Here is a 21,250-nt window from a genome sequence, read left to right as displayed (position 1 = left end):
AAAACTCCGGGCAGATTAAAAAAAAAAAAAAAAGTATAATACATTCATCCATCCATCGCCAATGGCTTATCCTCCTTGGGGAAGCGCCCGTGGCATCCTTACCAAATGCCCAAATCACCCCAACTAGCTCCTTTCCAGTCATAGGAGCAGCAGGTTTATTTTGAGTCTCTCTCACTATTCAAGAAATGAAGAAAACCCATTTTATCCGCATCCAATATACTCCTCATAATCGCCCTGAGCCCACAAAAGTGTTGCGTCAGGAAAATGTGGCTCATCCCCTGGGGCGTCCCCTAGAGGGGGGGGGGAGTCAAAAGAAAAAAAAATAAACAAAAACAATTGTATTTACACAACATGAAATCTGGATAAAACTATTTGTAAAACATAGTACTGGAGAAAAATGAATATGATTAGTTTTCAGGCAAATGTTTTTGTTCCAAAATAGTACAATATGAATTTGAATTGCCCCTTTTTTTTTTACCTAACATAAAGTGCACAAAATGACCTGTGAACCTTACTGTACACACACTGATGATTGCAACTTTCACCCAGTGAATAAACTGTGATTTGACTCTCTCAAAGGAAACTGGCGAAGTGCACGTCGCATATCATGGTATACACATGGTAGTCACAGTATTCCACTTCACCATCAGGTGGCTGTACAATTCTGGACACAGGGAACAGGACGCTTTCCTACCAGAGGACAGTGTTACAGCTCCCTTGGACACGTCTAGTTCACAGAGGACAGGCCTGTTGGGCAGGGGAGTCGGGGTATAACCCGGTTCGTGGGTTTCCAGGTCGAGGCTCAGATGACTCTCCTTGGGGACTACTAGTGCTGTTGCCTGAACTTTTTTTTCTGCTTGGTGAACGGCGCTCTTACGCCACCTATTGGTGGGGTGGAAGTTGCGCATGCCCTGTCCACGCACACCCACTGCTCTCTTTGCGCGGTTACGCGAAGCAGGGTATTCAGTTAGCGTCAAGATGTTTAGTTTGTCCACTGTTGGATTCTGTAGAAACATGGTGGTCCAAAAAAGATATATAATATATTATTATATAAGGTAAAGGCTCATTCTGGGGTATTACCCCAGGTCACACAATGAGGTGATTGTATGCTTATTAAAAATTGAGAATATGAATTTCACCAATAATGACACACTCCACCTTCAAATGTGCTGTTGTATATGCAACATTGATCAGCTTTGCTTGTATTACACCCCTAGCCATTCTGCCGCGATACAAAACAAGCAACATAGTCATGAGAATAGTTGCGAGAATGCCTTTTAGCCTCATTATCAAGTCTGTGCCACCTACTGCAATGCATTAAAGCCTGCTGCCAACTCGATCAAAAGAAGTTTGCATTATCACAAAGTAATACACTTTTCAAATGGCCTCTGCTGTCTGGTGAGGAAAATGGAGACTTTCGTGAGTATGAAAAGCCTCTGATTCAGTGTAGCAGCTCCCTAATGAGAACCACAGTACTGTAGTGGATGTATAAGCTTGTCAGCCTACAGCATGTACACTCATGGTTGAAAATCATCATGTGTCGTCCTCTAGCAGCTGTGTTCCTTGAGCTGATGCAGTTGTTATGGGGGCTGGGAAATCATTGTGAGAAGGGACGGAGAGCACACCATCAATCAAAAGGCTTGTAAATTCAACACTAATGTCTGTTCTGTCAGGGCGAGAGCCAGATGCTCAACCTGCACCTTCCGAGGAGACATAACATGAATGTACTCAGGTTTACACTATATATTATTTGCTTATACATTCTGAACAGTAAACCATTGGTGGTTTGATGTTTGTATGTGTTTTTCACATACAAATGTGTATGTATGTGTTTACATTTTCTATGATTTTTTGTATAGGTAAATGCTATATGCTTCTGTACAAAATAAGGTTTTAGGGAGAGAAAATGCTATTTTGAGTAGAAAATGTTTATCTTTCTACTTCGCAGCGACTGTGAGAGAACGTGGATTTCTCGCTGCGTCGCGATCCGCTGCAGATTTCAAGTTGTAGGTCTCGTTTCACCCGCAGCTCTCTAATTGACTCCACCATGGAGTAAATGAGAAGAAAATGAAAAGATAAATTACTCTAATGGAAGGAAATGGAGTGTGAAGAGAGACATTCCTCCCAGTATTTTTTTTTTTTTCCTTTTTTTTCTGGATGCAGCACAATGGTAAATTGAAATACAACAAGGATCCCAGCCTCTATATGAGACAGATTTGGCCATGATTACAGAAATGATGTAATTTGAATGCTTCACCAAGACTCATCGCTGTATTCTTTGTAGAAAGACAAAAATGGACAAAAACGGATTAATCAACAAATGTATACAGGAAGTTGAAACAATGGTGAAAGCAAATTGATTCAGCTAACACAATTTTATTGCCAATTAAGCTACTTTCAAAAACCACATAATTCCATTTTGTGTACAGTTGACCTGGTAACCTGGCTCTGCAGCTTAAGTGCTTTATAGTAGATTTCATGCAAATAGAGGCACTGCTGGGTAACTCTGTTTTTGTAGTGCTTCTGCTTAAAGGTCAGGTCCAATGTGTTTCCCCAGCACCATTAAGAGACAGTTTGTTTAAAGCCCATCCGAAGGACGAGGCTCGATGGAGCGGAACACGGGCCGACCGCATTAAATGAAAGGGAAAAAAAAAGTTTTGGTTCCGCTCGATGAAGTCAAAGGGCAGATGGAGGATATGAGTGCTCATCTGTGCTCTCAACTTAATATGTTGTCATTCTCATGAGTGGAAACCTCTACAGCTTTGACATTGGCGCCTCGTGAATGCACTTAGTGGTGTGCATGGACGTTCCCAGTGAAAAAAAGGCCTCTCCTCTGGAGAAAATGATTACGCCTCAGTCAGTCTTTAGCACTATTAAGAACATTCACATGCTAGTTGAAAGTCCACTCGTCAGGATAACATGTTATTGTATAGACCGAGCTTGACGGAAAGCTCTTGTGTTCGTTACTTGCCAGTCAGACGCCAATCAGAGCCTGGTGTGGACCAAAACATAGATAATGAACAAGCTGTGAGCAGATAATTCCCGAGAGAGTGTCTTCCTGCATGCTTCTAATGAAATATGTAAAACGTCCTTAGTACATCTGGAGGACTGATCTTCAGAATCGGAGGTAGTGTCAGGCTGTGTACGTGCCTTCCCATTGGCCTAGAATATTCAAATCATTTCCTTCACTTTAACTCCTCATTTGCAAACATTTCCCAACAGTAGTACTAATGGTACTAACTGAAAATTAAAAAAAAAGATGTTAAAATATCACACCAATATGTACTGGTGAAGTTTTCTCGTCCAACTGTGTAGCCAGTAGTGTGAAGGAAAACATTAGGACGTACGGTGTTTTTGTTTGTTTATCGAAAGCCGCTGCTCACTGGTTTTTAATTCCCTTCATTTGCTTCCTGCTACTTTTTCTTTTATGAGATAGATTTCCACTTTCATGCACCTGTCACACCCCAAAACCGAATTAAATTATCAATTCATTAAGTTGGATAATGGAATCATTTATCATATGTCACTTCCATTTTTTTTTTTTCCCAGCCGCAGCTCCTCATTTCTTCATGCAAACAAGCGTAGAATTTGCCTGCGCTGAATAAAGAAACACTGCAAATGTCACTAACAGGAAATTTTCACCTTAGGTGCTGAAGTGAATTCATGAGCACAGTGAGGTTCCCGGAAGGAGTCGTGTAGAGTGATCTGAAGGCTTCGTATCTGAGCCCAGAGGAAGCATGTTATTGATTCGCTTGTCTAGTGGCTCTCTGTAATAATAAGGAAATAAAGCCCCTGGATATAAGGAGATTGATGTCAATCAGCAGCCTGCCTCAAGTGTGGCTTGTCCCATCTTATTAGTGCTCCATCCATGCACTGAGTGTTCACTGATGACTGCATTGATATGCAAGTGAAGAGAGGAGGCTGTCTGTAGCCATCCTGAGGAGGATTCCCCTGTGATTGCCCTGTCTGTCGCCTCTCTGCACTGAGAGATTTTAGCGGATCCGTGGAAAAAAAAAAGGAAAGAACGAAAATCAGAGTGAACTGTGAGCTTTTAGCTCCACAAGAATGTCCACACAATCAGTGACTGAACACCATTTATTATGAAAGGGTCAGTAGAGATGAGCGGCAGGTGTGCTTCATGATTTATGAAGCCTTGTGCAAATGCTTTCATTTACTTATTTTACCCTGCTTTTTAAAGCTTTGGTTAAAACGCATGTTTTTTTTTTTAACATTTCTTAATCTGGCAGGGTGTTCAGTATTCTTCCTTTAAGGATTATGAATAGAAATCTTAAAATCATGTATTCATTTTCACCACATCTTTTAACATTGTCTTTTTACTAAATATTTACTGCCAACCCTGATTTTCCTGAACATGGAACATTACGTTCCCACACAACTAAACTGCATTCACGACATTCTTTCAATAAGGAAGACATTATGTTCGTTTTGGACGTTTCACTCTTGGCAGTATGTGGAAAAACATGCTTTTTTAAATTCCTAACCAACCTGGGGTCTGTTGCAAGTACAATTAAGATATGCAGGATATGTGAGAAAGTGGGCCTTAACCTATGCTGCTAAGCTTAGTCCGGACTAAGGAGGAGACGTGGTTTGGTCAAACCAGGTGTAACTTATCCTGGCAAGTGCACATTCACGTCTCTTTAAAGTAGACCGTCAGCTCAGTCACAGATTTACTGATGCACAAGTGGAGAAGACGTGTGTCACCAAGTGAACAACAGCTTGTAATGGAAACTTATGAAGAGATGAAACACTTAAAAAAAGAGAGGATATAGATATAATAAGATCAGAGGGAAAAGAATAAGTCTGGCTGAACTGTGGTGTGGACTGACTGAATGTATAAGTAGAACAATATAAAATACTTACAGAGCTGAGATGTTAGCAAAATAAGTGTTTTTATACTTTTCTGTACTGTTCTATACAGTACACTGAGGTTAGATACATTGGGAAGAGGTATCCTACAAATTCAACTTAGAAAGGAAAAAAGTACTTTTATTGTATTGTACTGAAATCATCATAAATACCAAACATTTATAAATACCAAACATTTCAAATTTCAAATTTCCACATACACATGAATGGAAAATGGTCCAATAAACAATTTCAACCCAGCCCATTATGGAGATTCAGAGTGTCGTCATATTTTAACATGGAGACATTAAACAAAACTTACAGTTTTTTACACAATTGCAGTTTAAGGTTTGTACTTTTTTTGGACCTCGTCGGATTTTATAATGAGTGTTTCTTGCGTCTTGCTGAGGTCCATGAGGTAATTTCCTGTCCACAATTTCCAACCTACACAAACATTTTATATAGTATACACGATACAGTAGTTTTTGTGTTGGTGTAACTGACTTGAAGCTAAATTCATTCAGGATAAGTAGAATAGAATAGAATAGAATAGAATAGAATAGCCTTTATTGTCGTTATTTTGTGGACAACGAAATTTGGGTGCCACTCCCTTGGTGCAAAATACAATATATAAATAACAATTTTAAAAGAGAAAATAGAAATATTGACAATAAAATAAGAATATGAAATGTTGTTTACATTTTTTCCAGAAACTATGACTATGTATAAACATAGTATAAACAAAATATAGCAGCAAGACCGGTGTAAAAACATAAGTAACATAGCCTTAAGCTTAATCCCTTATCCTAGTTTTGTGCAACAGACCCGTGGTGTTTTTTTTGTGCGTAAACATTAAGTGGCAGTGCATGAATTTGAGTGAATGTTTATTTGTTGTTGCTGGTGTTTTCGTTCTGCCTTAGTTTGGTTCTCTTCAGCAGAAACAGTGTTGCATACAGTGTGCGCTGCATCCTGAAAACAGGCTCTGTCAAGCAATACTGTCAGACCCGACTGAGGGAGCGTTTGTGTTTGTACAGCAGAAGTGCAGGGGCGGGTGGGGACAAGAAGCATTTAAAACTCCTGAATGACATATTTTTTGAGCAGCAGAATTCACTTCTGTAACTTTTCATGCATGTTTCTTTGTGTTTTTGGTCAAACTCTAACCTGTTTGTGGTCCTCTGGCTTTGGCATGTGATGTACTGGTGTCCCTACTCTGACGTTTAAAGATAATCAATTGAATGAGAACATTTTCAGAATGTATACAGTTCAACACCTCAATTATTGACAATGACATGGGTGAACATAATCTCTTAGGTCTTTTTGATACTGGATGCGTGTGCACATTTCAGCTGTGACACATTCCCCTTTTTATAATAGGGACTTTATGAGACCTTTCTTACTTCTTGCACAAGAGCCATGTGGCTTTTGGTGCATATTAGCACAGATATAAAGTGACAATTATCTTTCTTAACAGTGTTAGCATATATATATATATATATATATATATATATATATATATATATATGTGTGTGTACAGTATAATCTATCTGTCCCATATGTCACAAACACAGCATCTCCTGTTCCTGTTCCAAAAGTAAAAACACCCTAGCTGTTCAGTTCTGACCCCATTTACTTTTTTTCCCACCTATCTTTTTTTGTGAAATACTGTAGGTGCAATGTCATACTGAAAGAGTCCTGGTTTTAAGTTGAGGAGTATTTAACGGTGTGTTATGATTTTCAAATGCAACCCCTGGCAGATTATCCTCAACAGATCTGTGACAAGTGAGTAGGAGATACACACTCGGTTGGGAGACACTGCTGCACGACATGCGCATCCAATGTGACTAAGTTACCACTCATAATTCATTGAAATTCCTAATGAGCGGTTTGATTTGTTCAGATTCTCAGCGTGGAGGGAATCATGAGGTCTTAAAGCAATACGATGAAAAACACAATACTTTGCAAATGGGTATGATTGTAATGCACACTGGAGGATAGTTAAATACACAGTAAATGCAAAGGAACAATACATTTTTGAACAGTTTAAGATTAACTTGGGATCGACTTGTGCAAAACATTCTTGGTGAACATGTTACACAAATTCTGTTGCATTTCGTATAGTGTGTTTAATGAAGGCCATTTGTGATCAGTCACATAAAGGATATTAACTCATATATGCAGCCAATGGTTGCCACGCAAGAAAGGAGATTGTGCTTGTGTTTCGTCTTATTTCCTTCTTTTTTTTTGTATGTATTGATTCATATTACATATGTACATTTGATTCATATTACATATGTACATTTGATAAATGGCATTCAAAGTTCAGTTTTTTTTGTCTCTATTCTAAGAGCATCAATGAAAAGGCTGAGACACGACAAGAGAACTGTGTATGTCAGCAGGACGTGCTCATCTGTAATCACCACAGTGAAGTCTCCAACCTGTACACATTGATCTTGTATTGATCTCAGGATGAGAAACTCGGGTTTAAACCAGTTCTCCATTCTCACTGCCCACTTTCACTCGAAAAATATTCAGTAAAAAGCGGTTAATGCCTGTGTGTGTATATTTAAGACCTGTCTTTGTGGGCAACCACATATCCTTTAATCATTATGAAGATCTCTGTTTACACTTTTATTCGCCCCGGTAGTGAGATATGTCAAATATGTTTCGCTTGCCTTGATAGCGCAGCTTTGGCTGCTCTTGTTGTGACAGAATAAGGTTACAAGGAAATGATTCTCCTCCATCTTGGAACATCAAAAGGTCTTTGAATTGCTTCTGTCGCCATGAGAGATAAATGCAGACGTTGTCGCGGCCTCAAGTAAAATGTAAAACCGTGTGTCAACCCTGTCAGCCTGTGAGACGCTTTGTAGCAAAAACGGTTTACTCTTCCTCACGAAGAGGCTGATCAAACTTTTATTAGCATGCTGGATGTCTGGAAAATAAAAAATAAAAAGTGCTCCGCATCAGCAAAATGCTACAATATCTCTTGCGGTTGCTTTCAAAGTTTTATGAGCCAAGCGGCTTCTCCTGTGTCACAGTTGATGTTCGCATTTATTCAGACACCAGCTTCCTGCTACACTGCACATTTCCTCAAACACTTGTCATCAGTTCAGTCCAAATAATAGTCATTGTTGTTAAAGCGTCGCGTCGTAAGTTCTGCCTGAAAGCAAAACACAACACAACATCGTTTTTGATGATTCCTTTTGGTAATACTTTACAATGAGGTATGCCACACAAATATTGCCACAGAGAGGTTTCCTTGCAGATATCCCTCACAGGCTGGTGTACATTTAAACAGTTTTGACTGTTCACATAAAGCACAAAAAAACAAACTTCTTCCAATACAGCTGCACTCTCCATGTGCAGCTCTCCTCCTGCTCCGGTTACTTCTGCCAAGACCAAGAGAGATTGATTAATCAACTCACCTCAGCCGAGCTGATCAACTCACCAGGTGCTGCTCCTGCTGCAACAGCTCTGCCCTGTCTCTCTCTCCTACAGCTGACTGTCAAAACCACACACACCTCCACAATTAACTTTGGTATTTCTTAACGTTAGGTTATCATCACCTAATAGTGTCATTTGATTACCATGCACCAAACATTAACCAAATATTGATTCATACTCTTCTGCCTTTAATAAGGCTGCAATTCATTTTAAGTATAAGTTAAACTCCAGGCAAGTATGCTTGAGGAAGTGGATGCAACTCTCTGTGGACAGGGAACGCGGCAAAGTGTGGAGAGGTTTTAATGAAGAGTTAATGATTAGTTAATCATTTACTTTACTTAAAAATAGCAGTTTAAATGGTGAATGAGCCTCTCAGAGCTGCTCTGCACTGCAGCGTTTTGCCATTCACACATTCTATACCGCACATTTTCCATTCTCATCGCATTTGATTACTTGGATAAACATGATGAGACTAATGTGTTATAGTTTGTTCAGTAGTATAAAGTACATATGTTAGCCACATAGGGGACAACTTCATTTTGGTGGCTTTTTAATAAACTTTGCTATCAGTTCTGCAACAAACTCCCTTTAAACGTCAGAGCGAGGACGCAGATAGTTTTTGGGGGGATTTTTTGTTGTTTTTGTTGTATTTTGAGTCTCTGACTGTTTTGCACTTGTCACACTGTTCCCACCTGCTTACCAAAGCAACATGATTCAAGGACAGAGGTTCAGGTGCAGAGTGGGAATGAAAGAGCCTCCATTCTCCCCGTCAAAGTCAGTGACCCATTAAAATGATTTTGATGGGCACCTTTAAAATGTTATGATGAAGTACAAAAAAGCTGAATTGTGTTGCAGGCCCATGAACCGTCATGCAGAATGGTGTAATTCTGACACGGGTGATTTTCACTTTTTAAAGATTTTATGAAATTTTCATAAACCAATTTTGCCTTGAAAAGCATTTGAGAGCGGTGGCAGCTTTGATACGCGACCACATTTGACTTGACTTGTACACAAACACGGAATTACCCGCCTCCAAAGACCATTTTAAATTAACCTTACAGCTGGTTTGATCTCCAGCTGAGGCTCCTTCATCTACTTGGAGCGCTGTAGCTAATAGAAACACTCACCGTGATAATATCTCACTCATTTGCTGCCTGTGTCAACAACATCCTTTCATCTGCGAGCATGAAAAGTGTGCTGGCAGCCTTTCTGCCTCATTAAGGCAGACTGTCACCCAGAATGCAAGCTAATTAAGGTGTCAAAGCAAGATGGCATTGTTTTATGTCGACATACTGTACGCACGCAGACACATAAGAGGATTATGTGAACTCAACCCTTTCACTATTTATTTTGCAATTATTTATGTCATACTTGGAAGCACATAAAATGATTTTAGGTTAATTTTCCTGCCTTGAAGTGATTAATTAGCCATACACTGTCCAGCTGCACAGAGCAAAGATGAGGAGGGATTTGCTGGAAGAGTGTGAATCTGTGTATCATTTTTTCTTTCCATACTCAATTAAAAATGTAAAACCAGAAAATGAAAAGAATGGTTTCATTATTATGATAACTATTTTCATTATTATTGTTATCATTATTATTATTATTATTATTATTATTATCAAATCAAATTTCCACATCCAGTAGCCACATCATATGTATGATATAATATCATTGTTTTGTTTTTTTTTCCAGTTAGGAATTTAACATAGAAAGAAGGCATGATACATGGATTAATGGGAAACCGTTAAGTGCAGGAAGTCAGATCAAACATAAGGAATCAAAGTCAGCTGTGTCACTCGGAATCAATCTCACCAGCCTAAGATGATTGTGATTTCCATCTACTATTAGATAGAATGAACTCACTGAACAACACTGGACAAGATTTGGTAATTTCAGCAGAACTATCCCTTTAAAGTCACTATAAGGCCATCTTTTCTCATTTAAAATAATTTTTTTTAAGATTGATTTATCAGATTTCCGTATATCAGATTTATCAGATTTCAGTATATGTATGGTGAATGTAGCAGATAATGGGGTTAGAATGGTAGTCCTGGACTCACAGAGCAAGTGATTTTATTGTCCTTCCTGTCCTTCTGGGGCTGTAAAAGACATGGGAGTTTGAGATTAGGTTGAAATTAGACTGATTTGGCTTAGAGACTTTTTCTCGATGTTTCATTGATCAACAGTGTCAACGTCAAACCACCAGAGTCAGAAATCCATTGCAGAAAGCATATTTTCTTTTCGCTTTATCTGAAAAAAATGCTACGTGGGACTTTTATATTTCCATATCCCCGAAAATGTCTGTGACATTTGTGACTTGTGATTTTTAATTTGTTTTATACTAGGGCGACGGTAGCTCAGTGGTCAAGCCAGTTGTCTCTCAACTGGAAGGCTGTGGGCCTGATTCCCAGCTCTGCTAAATTTCAATGTGTCCCTGGGCAAAACACTGTGCCACAGTGCCCCTGACAGATGTGCCAGCAGCATGTGAATGGGTATGAAAGATGTGTGATAGAAAATGCACTGTATGAATGTGTGGGTGAATGGGTGAATGGCAAAAGACTGTAGTGTAAAGTAGCTTTGAGGGGTCATAGAAAAACACCATATTTCTGTGATGTAAACTGCTGGACAATCACATTTTGTGTTTTTTTTTTGATTGATTTCTATGGCAACACACATTTTGATCTGTTAATTATAGTCATTCTACGAGTGTAATTTAATCTGCCAATATATAATGTTATGACAATTGATCAGACTTTCTTGTGGGATTCACTGGTGAAGAACTTTTCCTTTGGGAATGTTATCATTTCCTGCCTTGTGTTTGAACGAGGTGTGTATCTTGGTGACACAGATAATTAAAACAGTAGCCCATATGGAAAGAAAAAAATTTGCTTTTTAACCTCTTTTTTTTAACCGCATTTTCGGACCATTCTCTGTATACCTGAAATACTCAGACCAGCCCTTTTGGCACCAAATTTGACTATAATTCCATGCTGAAAGTCACTGAAATCACCTTTCTTCCTAATCTCAGTACTTGCTTTGAACTTAAGCAGTTCCTCTTGTCCATGTCTACATGTGTACATTCTCAAGTGTGCAGGAATAGGGGGTATAAACTATTATATTATTTTATTATGGTTGGCGGTCAAATGTCTGAAGGGGTATAGGACTGTGAAAACTTTTGGAACCACTACTCTAAAAAAAACATTATCAGTGGTTGTTCTGGAGTTTTTTCCCCCACTTTTCACCCTCTATGCATTAATTGTGACATTTTAGAGCGTTCTGGAAACAAAAGGACTCTGAGAGTGTCCGAGATTCAGTGGTCATTGTTGTGTTATTTACATCAGTCCCTCGACTTCAGATGAAATTTAAAATACTGAGCGATGTCCCAAACAGAGAAGTTATGCTTTCAGTAATAGGGGGTACATGGTTGGAGGTCAAATGTCTGAAGGGGTACGGGACTGTGAAAAGTTTGGGAACCACTGTTATAGTGTATGTCGACTCAATAGTGTTTTACTATTAGTGAAGAATAGATAGTACAAAGGATTGCTTGAAGCATTACTAGTGTAGTACCCTTTCAATCTGTGCATGTTTTTGTGTATTATTGTGTGAGAGGAGGTGGCCCCCATAAGGATTTTATTTGAGATGACAATATGGGTCCCAAGTAGGTTTGTCCATATGGAGTCCATGCAAATGAAACCGTATGGGACCTGCATAATTTGCCCACTTTCACCCCGGTAGCCTGGAAAAGATACACATGGGATGCCCCTGTGGGAAAACATGGGAAACCTGCTTGGGACCCTTATTGTCAGCACAAATATAACCCTTATGGGGCCCACGTTGAAATTCTGTCTGCAAAATGACTTGTTTAGTGACATGTCTTGCATAGTGTGCCAGTAGTAAGCTGCTCACAGACCGACATTTCTTGCATTTATAGATGGATTGTATTATGCATATATAAAGTTCAATTGGAGGAGAACAGTAAATAAAAAATATATATTTATTACAGATTGTAATGAAATCTTTGGTGCTTGGACTCAGTGGGGGAAATTTTGACAACAAAGGCATCTGGCCTGAGCAGCAATTAGGTACCTCCCACCACTACACACTAATGGTGATGATGGTTAATGATGGATGAAGAATGATGGGTGGAATGGTACTGTGGAGACTGGTGTTGTGACATGTTACAGCAGTACGAACGGACCAAAACAGTAAGAAAACATTTATATTTATAAAGATAGCCGCAAGATTATGGGTTATCAGAGATGGTGTGTTGCTATGCCAGTGACCAGACAAGACCAGTCAATGACCAGCTGATCATGCAGAGGACAGGAAATGACAACAGTGCACATATGTCAGAGGAGATAAAGATATAATGGATCATTATTACCATGACCAAAGTACTGTAACACATTTTAAGGTGGTTCAACTTAGACAAAAAAAAAAGACTTAGTCGCACGTTGTACTGACTTCTGCGTGTTAAAAGGGTTGTGGATGTCAACTCCTTTTCTTTCTTCTTTTTTTAACCTGAAAACTTACCAACATGAGTTAAATTCATGTCTGTACATTTTGTGATTAGGACATTGTTAATAAATGTGCCCCTAAGTCTCCATTGTTTAATTTACAACAAATGCCATAAGCGGTTTTAGAGATATAAAATTATTACACAAAACGTGATGGGGGTATCACATTTGGGTAAGCAAAGGTCTTAGTCATTGAATGTCCGTCATTAGCTCCATTAGATTATAGGCTGGCAGTGGTGAAACTGCCTGCTGTTGTGTACCGTATCTTCAGTTTGTAGTATACTGAATTGAAATATACTCATCATAACTACATTAACTCCACTTTGTTTCTTCTAGGGCTGGATGAAAACAATGGTATCAGTAAGAGAGCTCTGGATTCAGAGTTTTTCACACACTCACCAACGCAGGACACGGAGAGTGAAGTCCACCTGGTCACCACTGCCTCACCAGTGAACATCCCCAACCATCGGCCTGTTCTCAAGGGGCTGCTGCTTCACGAGCACCTCCTTACGAGGGACTTCCAGGGGGACCAGCATTTTTTTAGGAGGGACGACTCTGTGGCTGCATACCCCACCATGCCCGGCTCCATGTCTGCCTTGGAAGCAGAAGACCCTGCCACTCAGCTGGTACCTCATGAAGATGCACCAGCCTTCTCAGAGATTGCCACAACTGCTACTGTGGCTGCCACGTCTTCGCTCACCACATTTTCTCCCACGCCACCTAAACTGCCTATGTCTCCCCCACAAACAAAGTCCACTAAGGAGAGGACCATGGAGGCAGACATGGCAGAGCCAACAACACACTCTCTCACCACTCCAGTGGCTCCAAATAACAGAGGTTCAGGCAGTGAACACAACCAATCCTCACAGAGAACTTGGGCTCAAACCACCCTCACACCCTTTACTATGAGGACGGGAAAAGGGGACGCTAAGGACACGCCACTGAAACACAAATCCAGCCCCGATCATCCACTGCCCAAGCAAAGCCGAGAAGATGGTAGCAGTAGAACGTCCACAACTGTGACCACAACTACCACCATCACCATTACACAAACTTCAGGTAGTCATCCACACTCATGTTTTCACTGATTATGAAAGATTTATGTAAAGGACAGAAGAGGAGCACAGGAGTACACGGGAATTTATTTTTGAATGAACACTTTTCTAAGTGACCCCAAAATGCCAAAATTGAAATTGTGTGTTGACCTCTTACAGGGGTCAACACACAGTTTAATTATACTCAAGGTAACAAATAAAATGTTAACTGAACAAAGCCTGACCCAAGGCCATTGGGGTTTAATGGCAGTTGGCATCTTTTGTGTTGTATTACTGCAACCGTCCAGGTTTACTGTCCATCTGTTTAGTCAGATATCCAAATATACATTTTCTCCTTTGTGTCTCCACTCCTCGTCACTGCATTCCTCTATACATTATCCTCCTTTCACTCTCATATGTATTGCATTTGCTAATAATATGTTTCTCTCTCGCGCGCACACACACACTCACTCTCTCTCCTAACACAAATTACATAATCCACTTGAATCTGCTATATCCAATTCCCATCTGCCTTATAGTGACTTGTTCCTGTCTGCTCTTTTCCTTATTTTTTGACTTGAAGTTATTTTTTTAATTCTATGTTGACAAACAATTTTTAACAAATTTAACAAAGAGATTTCCAGTGTGGCCAAATCAAATAACAAAAAAGAAGAAAAAAAATGGTGTAAACCAAAAGCAAAAGTAACGTAACGTAAATTCCTGGCAAAACATTGCTTTAGTCCAATTAGCTGGCAGTTTGCTTATTGGTTAAAGGATTGTACTTCACTTTGGTGTGACAGACATGGGTTTGACTCCCATCTTTTATATGCTATTTTTTTCTTATCCTGGAACACTTGTGCGTAGTTTAGTTGAAAAATACTGGTGTGCTAAAAATGCATCCATGCGTCGAATTCAAGGGTCGGCCAAAACGACCCATAGTTACTTTTCAGGTCGAGGACAGGTTGAATGAGTGTGTTTTGAAGCAACCTTACCATGTGTGGTCTGGGCCCTTCAAAATAAATGATAGCAGCAATACGATTCCTTTTTTTCCCCCAGTGTAAATTCAAAGTTGTCTCCCTTAATATTGAACACATCCTTTCCAGAGGACAAGAAAATTAAATACCCAGGTCACCAGCATCACTGCTGTTCATTTCACATGCTGCACACAGCCATTCGACTCTCCATCGGGGATAACAAAGTTGCTCATGTGTCAAAAACAATCTGATTTCTCCATGATGCGTCCTTCCCGTCCTTTCCACTGCCCACCGAGGGCTGAAGGCGCAGATGAGCAGTGTTGGCGGGGAAATTTGCTGACATAGTTAGAAGGTTACAGGGACAACAGAGGCACAGGTGAGTCTTCAGGAAGTTCAGTAATTTGAGAAACAAAGGGAATGACTGTTTTGTTTTTGTTTTGTTTTTATCACTGTCTTCTACAGAGCCATGCAGCCTGAATTTCACTGACCCAGAGGGAAACATTGAAATCTTGCAGCAACTCGACTCTGGAATTGAGTGCAACTACTTAGTGACTGTTTATCTGGGATATGGCATCGAGGTTCAGGTGAGTGCTCTAAAAGCTGGTATTGTCCCTTTTAATAAAACTATATATACAATTCTTCTTATATATATATATATATATATATATATATATATATATACATATACATATATATATACATATATACATATATATATATATATATATATATATATATATATATATATATATACATATATATAGTAATTTTTTTTGTCTATTTGGCTTCTTTTGGCCAGCACACATATATTAAACACTATCACTATGGATAAACACGTAGCCTATACTGAAAATGTTCTGCAGATATGGGTCAACACTACACACAGTGCACATAGGATTTGTGTCTCAGACCAAGCAAATATTTGAATTGCAATGTTTAATTAATGTTCGTTCAGCTCTTTAACGTCAACCCATTAGGATGACACAAACTTAAAACTGCTTATTGCTCCATTAATTTGACCGGTTACCAGTCACAATGGTAGGTCGATTACAATCAGCTGCATTCATGTATAAAAGAATGTGGGACTGTGCCAAAACAGTAAAGTTGTTAGGCATTAAACAAAAATAAATAGAAACTGCACATAGAATGTATTTATATTGTCAGCTTGGATTGTCACCAGTGACCCCCAAATTAACGCTACATACGAGTGGACACCAGTGTGATTGACAGCTAGTATCGCCCCCTGTAGGAGCCAAGTGAACTTTGCAAAACATAAATATTGTGCCGGCCAAATGTTATGGATGATATCATCACTACAGGTTTCCACTTTGTGATGAAATATGATGTTCTTGTTAGTGTCCTATTTCTAAGTGGCTAGATTATAACCACTCCCTCCTCTGAGGGTAAAATGGATAGGGGAATATGTATAGGTACAAATGAGAAATGGGAGTCAGTCTTTGCTGTTCTTGTGTGAGTTTCTCGAGACAGACAGGCAGCACATTGCTGAGTTTTTCTCAGGTTGAATGTTTGCTTGTTCATAAAAGGTTACAAAAATTAACTGTGTGTGTTCTCTGGCATTTGCAATTCTTCAAATGCCTCATTTACCACCGGAGACTCTACAATGTGTGAGCTTTGTCTTGCAGCCTCTGCAGGGCTAAGATAAGTCTTGGCCGAGTATATGTTTGAGAGTGTCTTTTTGTCTGAAAGCTTCCGCTGGGTAACTTAAGTAAATCTTGAACCACTTATGAGCACAGACATACTCACCGCCACTTGTATGCGTACACACATGCACACACACACACATTTAAACGTTGCCACTTTTGAACTTTTCGGCTCTTAACTTCCACAGCTTCTGCATGAAGTTTCTTTTAAGACTTTAGAACGGAAGACATACCGTATAGGCTTTTTTATCCTCAGACATCTACCAGGCTTGATAAAGGAGCAGGAGGGAGCCATGTGTGTTTCAGCACTACAATGTGAACAGATGGGACTCGCTGTCTCTCTCCCTCCTACTGCTAAACTGTTAATGATCTGATGGCAAACTATAAAGACAACTTCTTGGCACAGTGCGAGAGAATGAGGAGCCACAGTGTCTCTTCTTGGCAAAGACATAAAACCAGCTGACGATCGTGAGATTCAATTGAGGTCAAGTATTTGTCGTACCTTCTCATCAGGTGCACGTGACGCTCAATCATACAATACATACATACATATACATATATATATATATATATATATTCAGCTGCAACATGCAACTTCATCAATGACTCTTTCTAAATCCTACAAACTGTACCTTTAAATTCTATTATGTGTAACTCTGTCATCACTCACTTGTGCAATTGAACAAACTGGAAAAACTTAATGCAACATTTGTTGCGTGAAAGGATTTAATTATAAGGTCTTCACCGTGGAAAGTGCCTTGAGATAATGTATGTTATGAATTGGTGCTCCACAAATATAATTGAATTGGATTGAATTTAAGGGCCACATGGTGGATAGCACTGTTGCCTCACAGCAAGAAGGTCATTAGTTGGGATCTGGGTTCGACCTTACAGCTAAGCTAACAGCTTAGTCAGCAGATTTGTTTGTTACTTAAAACTATGGCGTAGACATACTTCCACACTCGGCTTTTCAGATGCGTTGGTGTCAGCATTTTCACCTCATGAGGACAATATATCACTACCTAATTTTTCTGATGAGCCAAGAGGGCTACACTCACAGCGCCCTCTGCTGGACTTGAATGATGTTTTTTAATGTTTGAGTTTCAACTCACACATTTTTGAGGAAAAGTCTTTTTTGAATCAGTGAATTCAGAGGTGGAGCCGGTGAGTGAGACCGACGTGGAGAAACAAAGGGAACAGGCAAACATTAGAGAAAAGCTTAACATGACGTGACCTGGAACAAGAAAAAGTAGACATCACAAACAGAGAATAAATCAAGAAGGACTTTATTAATAAAGATAAAAGGGAAGTCATTTTTTACTTTTGCTTCCTAAAAGTAGTCATTTCAAGGTGTGTGTGCATCTAAAGTGTGTATTTCAAATATTTCTGTTACTTATTTTTGACCTGAAGGAACATGCTGTTTTATAATCCTTCAATTTCAATGTTTAAAAAGCAATGCTGTTTTTATTATTTTATTTTATCGCATCACAGTCACTTGTTGACAATAGGAGTACATACGATATTAAGAGAAGTTATTAAAAAATTCACATCACTCAACTGCACTGCACTGTGGTGCAATAAAAACACATGAGATGCTCCAAGAGATGCTGGATGCTTACAAAGCAAAATGGAGCATATACTGGAGACCATCTTTCCAATTACAGTGGTTTTCCTCGCATAAAATGCTTCATGAGATAAGCCAATTAAACATTGTCGATAAATGCGCTGTTTTATGACTCTTTCATATTTCATTTGTAGCCAATCTAAATATCTAAATCATAACATAGATTTAACCATTGAATAGACTGCTCCCACTTTTCTGATGAGCCTTGTTTTTAAGCACACAGAATCTGGAGAAATCAAACTATTTGGTCAGATTACCGCATATGTTTTGACAGACAGAAATATATGTCACAGTATCCACTTTGATCAGCTGGGCTTTGATACCATTTACCATGCTGAGCATTACCATAGGGGAAAATACTAGTGCCCCAGCGCACTTCAGAGGAGAAGAACTGAGCTGTGGGAGGGGACATTATGGTTGAAGTGCCTGTTCTTGTTTTGGCAGCCAGCCGCCGTTATGGAAGGGAGTCATCATTATAACAGACAGACCAGCAGTTTGCAAGGGCAAAGGAGGGAAATTGGGTGCCGGGGAAAACTGTGAAGGACAGATGCAGAGGCAATATGATAAATATTTATGTTGGTGTACACACTTATACTTCCATAAACAAACATAATAGACATCAGAAATTCTGCAGATTTTCCCCCAACATTAAAGAATATCGCAGACCGGGGAGTTATAAATAAGACCAGACCTTTTCTTTATTTAGCCATACGTTTTTAGTAGTCTGCCAGTTTGCATGCAGGGAGGATGAAAAATGTATCAGGAGAATTGAGTGCCCTCAGCCGGACTGTTCAACCCCCGCTGCCATCCATCCATCCATCCATCCATCCATCCATCCATCTGATCACCCCCTATTGCTGATGTGTTAAAATAGGTGTGATGTACTGTAAATAATTTAAAAAAAAATCTATATCTGGCAACCTAAAGACTGCAGAGCAAAGAGCAAAGTTTTTTGAACTGGGTTTGAAGTGCCAATTTTGGATGCTAATTGCATATTTTAAATATACAGTAACCCCTCTGATGAGATACTTTACTGGTAAAGTAGAAATATTACAAGCACATCTTATTTCAGCCCTCCATTTTCATCCTCTACTCTGCCCACGGTGATGAGATTTCAGTAGAGGACAGACAGAGGTTTTCGTTGGCATTAAAGTGCTAAAAATCTATAACGCTTTTTCTTTTTTTTCTTTTTTTTTTTTGAGCAAATAAATCTGGTGGCTTGGCAAGTTATCAGCTCTGTCCAGACCATCTGTCCCACTCTAATTTCTCCATCTCCTCTGCTCAGTGATCTACTACCTGCCTGGGCCTCGAAGAGTTTTACCATCCCAAGCTTTGCACAGGTTGTCCCTGCTCTGTTTCATGGACTCAACATCATCCTCCATCCTCACTGAAAGAGAATGTATTGAGTGACAGACAGTGGATGATACATTTCAGAGGTTAGGAGCCCAGATGGAGTCAATTTCTCCCACTGCCACAAAGGCTGATTGGAGATGTGTGTCTCTTTTTTGACAGGTTTAAAGCTGCACCATTCAAAAACATGACCAGAAGAATATTGAGGTCAATACTGTTTCTCTTGTATTGTTCAACATCCTTCGTCAAACTCTTTCACCCACTTCAATTCTTATATTATCAGGTTTTCTATTTATCCAGCTCTTCTATGCTTACATCTTGTTCTTGCAGTCAGACAGGGAACATTCACTAGCTACTTTATAAGGTACAAAGGAGACTAAATGAGGAATCAAGAGTGGCACCCAGTGTGGTCTCCTGCAGCTGTAGTCCATTAGCTTGTCCTCTGAAGTGCTATGTGTTCAGAGAGGGTTTTCTTCAGACCTTGGTTTACAACATAAGTTGCTCTTGCCCTTCGGTTATCTTGAACGAGTCTGGTTATTCAAGGCGTTTTGTCCCAGAGAAATGCAGCTCAATGGATATTTTCTCTTTTGCACACACTCTCTGTAAACCCCTAGAGCTGGTTGTGCATAAAAAGCCAATTAGACCGGACAACCTTGCCATGTTTAAATACACTTAAATTACCTTTCTTCCTCATTCTGATGCTCGGTTGAACTTCAGCAGGCTGTCTTGACCATGTCTGCATGTCTAAAGGCTTTGATTTGATGCCATGTGGTTGGCTGATAAATATGTGCATTATCAAACAGGTGATCAGGTTTATCTAATTCAGTGGCTAGTGAGGGTATGACACCACAGGTACAAATTAACATGACTACAATTTCATTTGACTTCTCTTCCGCACCTTTGTTTTTATTTTGTTGTTCTAATTATATGAAATAGAATTGTGTATGTGAAAAAGTAGAATATTGATACGGTTTTTAAAAACATGCTTGGTGGATTACAAAATTAGAAGTAGCCCTGTGGTCAGAGTTCTGCTAAATGGCGAATTATTCATAAAGTGAAAGACATGCAGTGGCTGTTTCACCAATTAAAGCTTATAGCAAATGCTTTGAGTCTCAGGGTAGGAAATTACCGCTTCCAAGTGTTTCATCCTCACATGAATATTGTTTCAAACGAACCACAATAACATGGTCAAACAAATAAATGAGCTCGATTCTAATGAATTCTAACACAAATGTAGCCCTGTCGGGTGCATCAGTGAACTGGCCCTTTAAGGATTGAGACGTTACACTGTTTGCAAAGTGTTTAAAGCTAACCCCAGCTCTCGGGTTAACGATTGGTATTTGATGCTGCTTCTGCACCCATGCTCCTCTGACTCCAATCAATAGTCATGTTAATAAGCTGCAACAATACTTGACACACAGCCTCCTCTCAGTGCCGGCTGAACTGCTGTATTGATCCTCGCACCCTCATTTTAATTTCAGTGTTTCTTACAAAAGGAGCAAAAATGCTGATGGCACTGACCGTGGCAGAGTGTGGCTCAAGAGGAAGGTAATTAAATTTGTTGTGTTGGTGTTCAGTGACAGCCAGTTCTCTCATTAGATGAAAAGGCACAGACAAGTGTTAAGAAGGCACATCTTTATACCTTGTCTTAAAAAAAAGAGAAAGAAGTGTAGAATGCAGCAGTGCCTGTAATACACTGGTAAAAAAAAAAAAGAAAAACTTTCTGTGAAAGCAACACCCATTTGAACATGTTAATTTGGGTAACTTATGGCTACTTGGC

The 21,250-nt window shown here is 39.4% G+C and overlaps 1 protein-coding gene across 2 annotated transcripts in view; it reads left to right on the top strand.

Annotated features, from left to right (window-relative positions):
* Positions 1 to 21,250, top strand: part of LOC122779168 (seizure protein 6-like) — a 121,921-nt gene that overhangs the window by 48,563 nt on the left and 52,108 nt on the right. For both annotated transcript variants that reach the window (XM_044041289.1, XM_044041290.1), the window contains exons 2-3: positions 13,164 to 13,886; positions 15,298 to 15,419. In XM_044041289.1, the coding sequence (XP_043897224.1) occupies positions 13,164 to 13,886; positions 15,298 to 15,419 (845 nt within the window). The remainder of the gene's footprint in view (positions 1 to 13,163; positions 13,887 to 15,297; positions 15,420 to 21,250) is intronic.

This window comes from Solea senegalensis, linkage group LG13 (genome assembly GCF_019176455.1).
Source record: "Solea senegalensis isolate Sse05_10M linkage group LG13, IFAPA_SoseM_1, whole genome shotgun sequence".
NCBI classification, from domain to species: Eukaryota; Metazoa; Chordata; class Actinopteri; order Pleuronectiformes; family Soleidae; genus Solea; species Solea senegalensis.
This window is presented reverse-complemented; position numbering and strand designations above follow the sequence as displayed.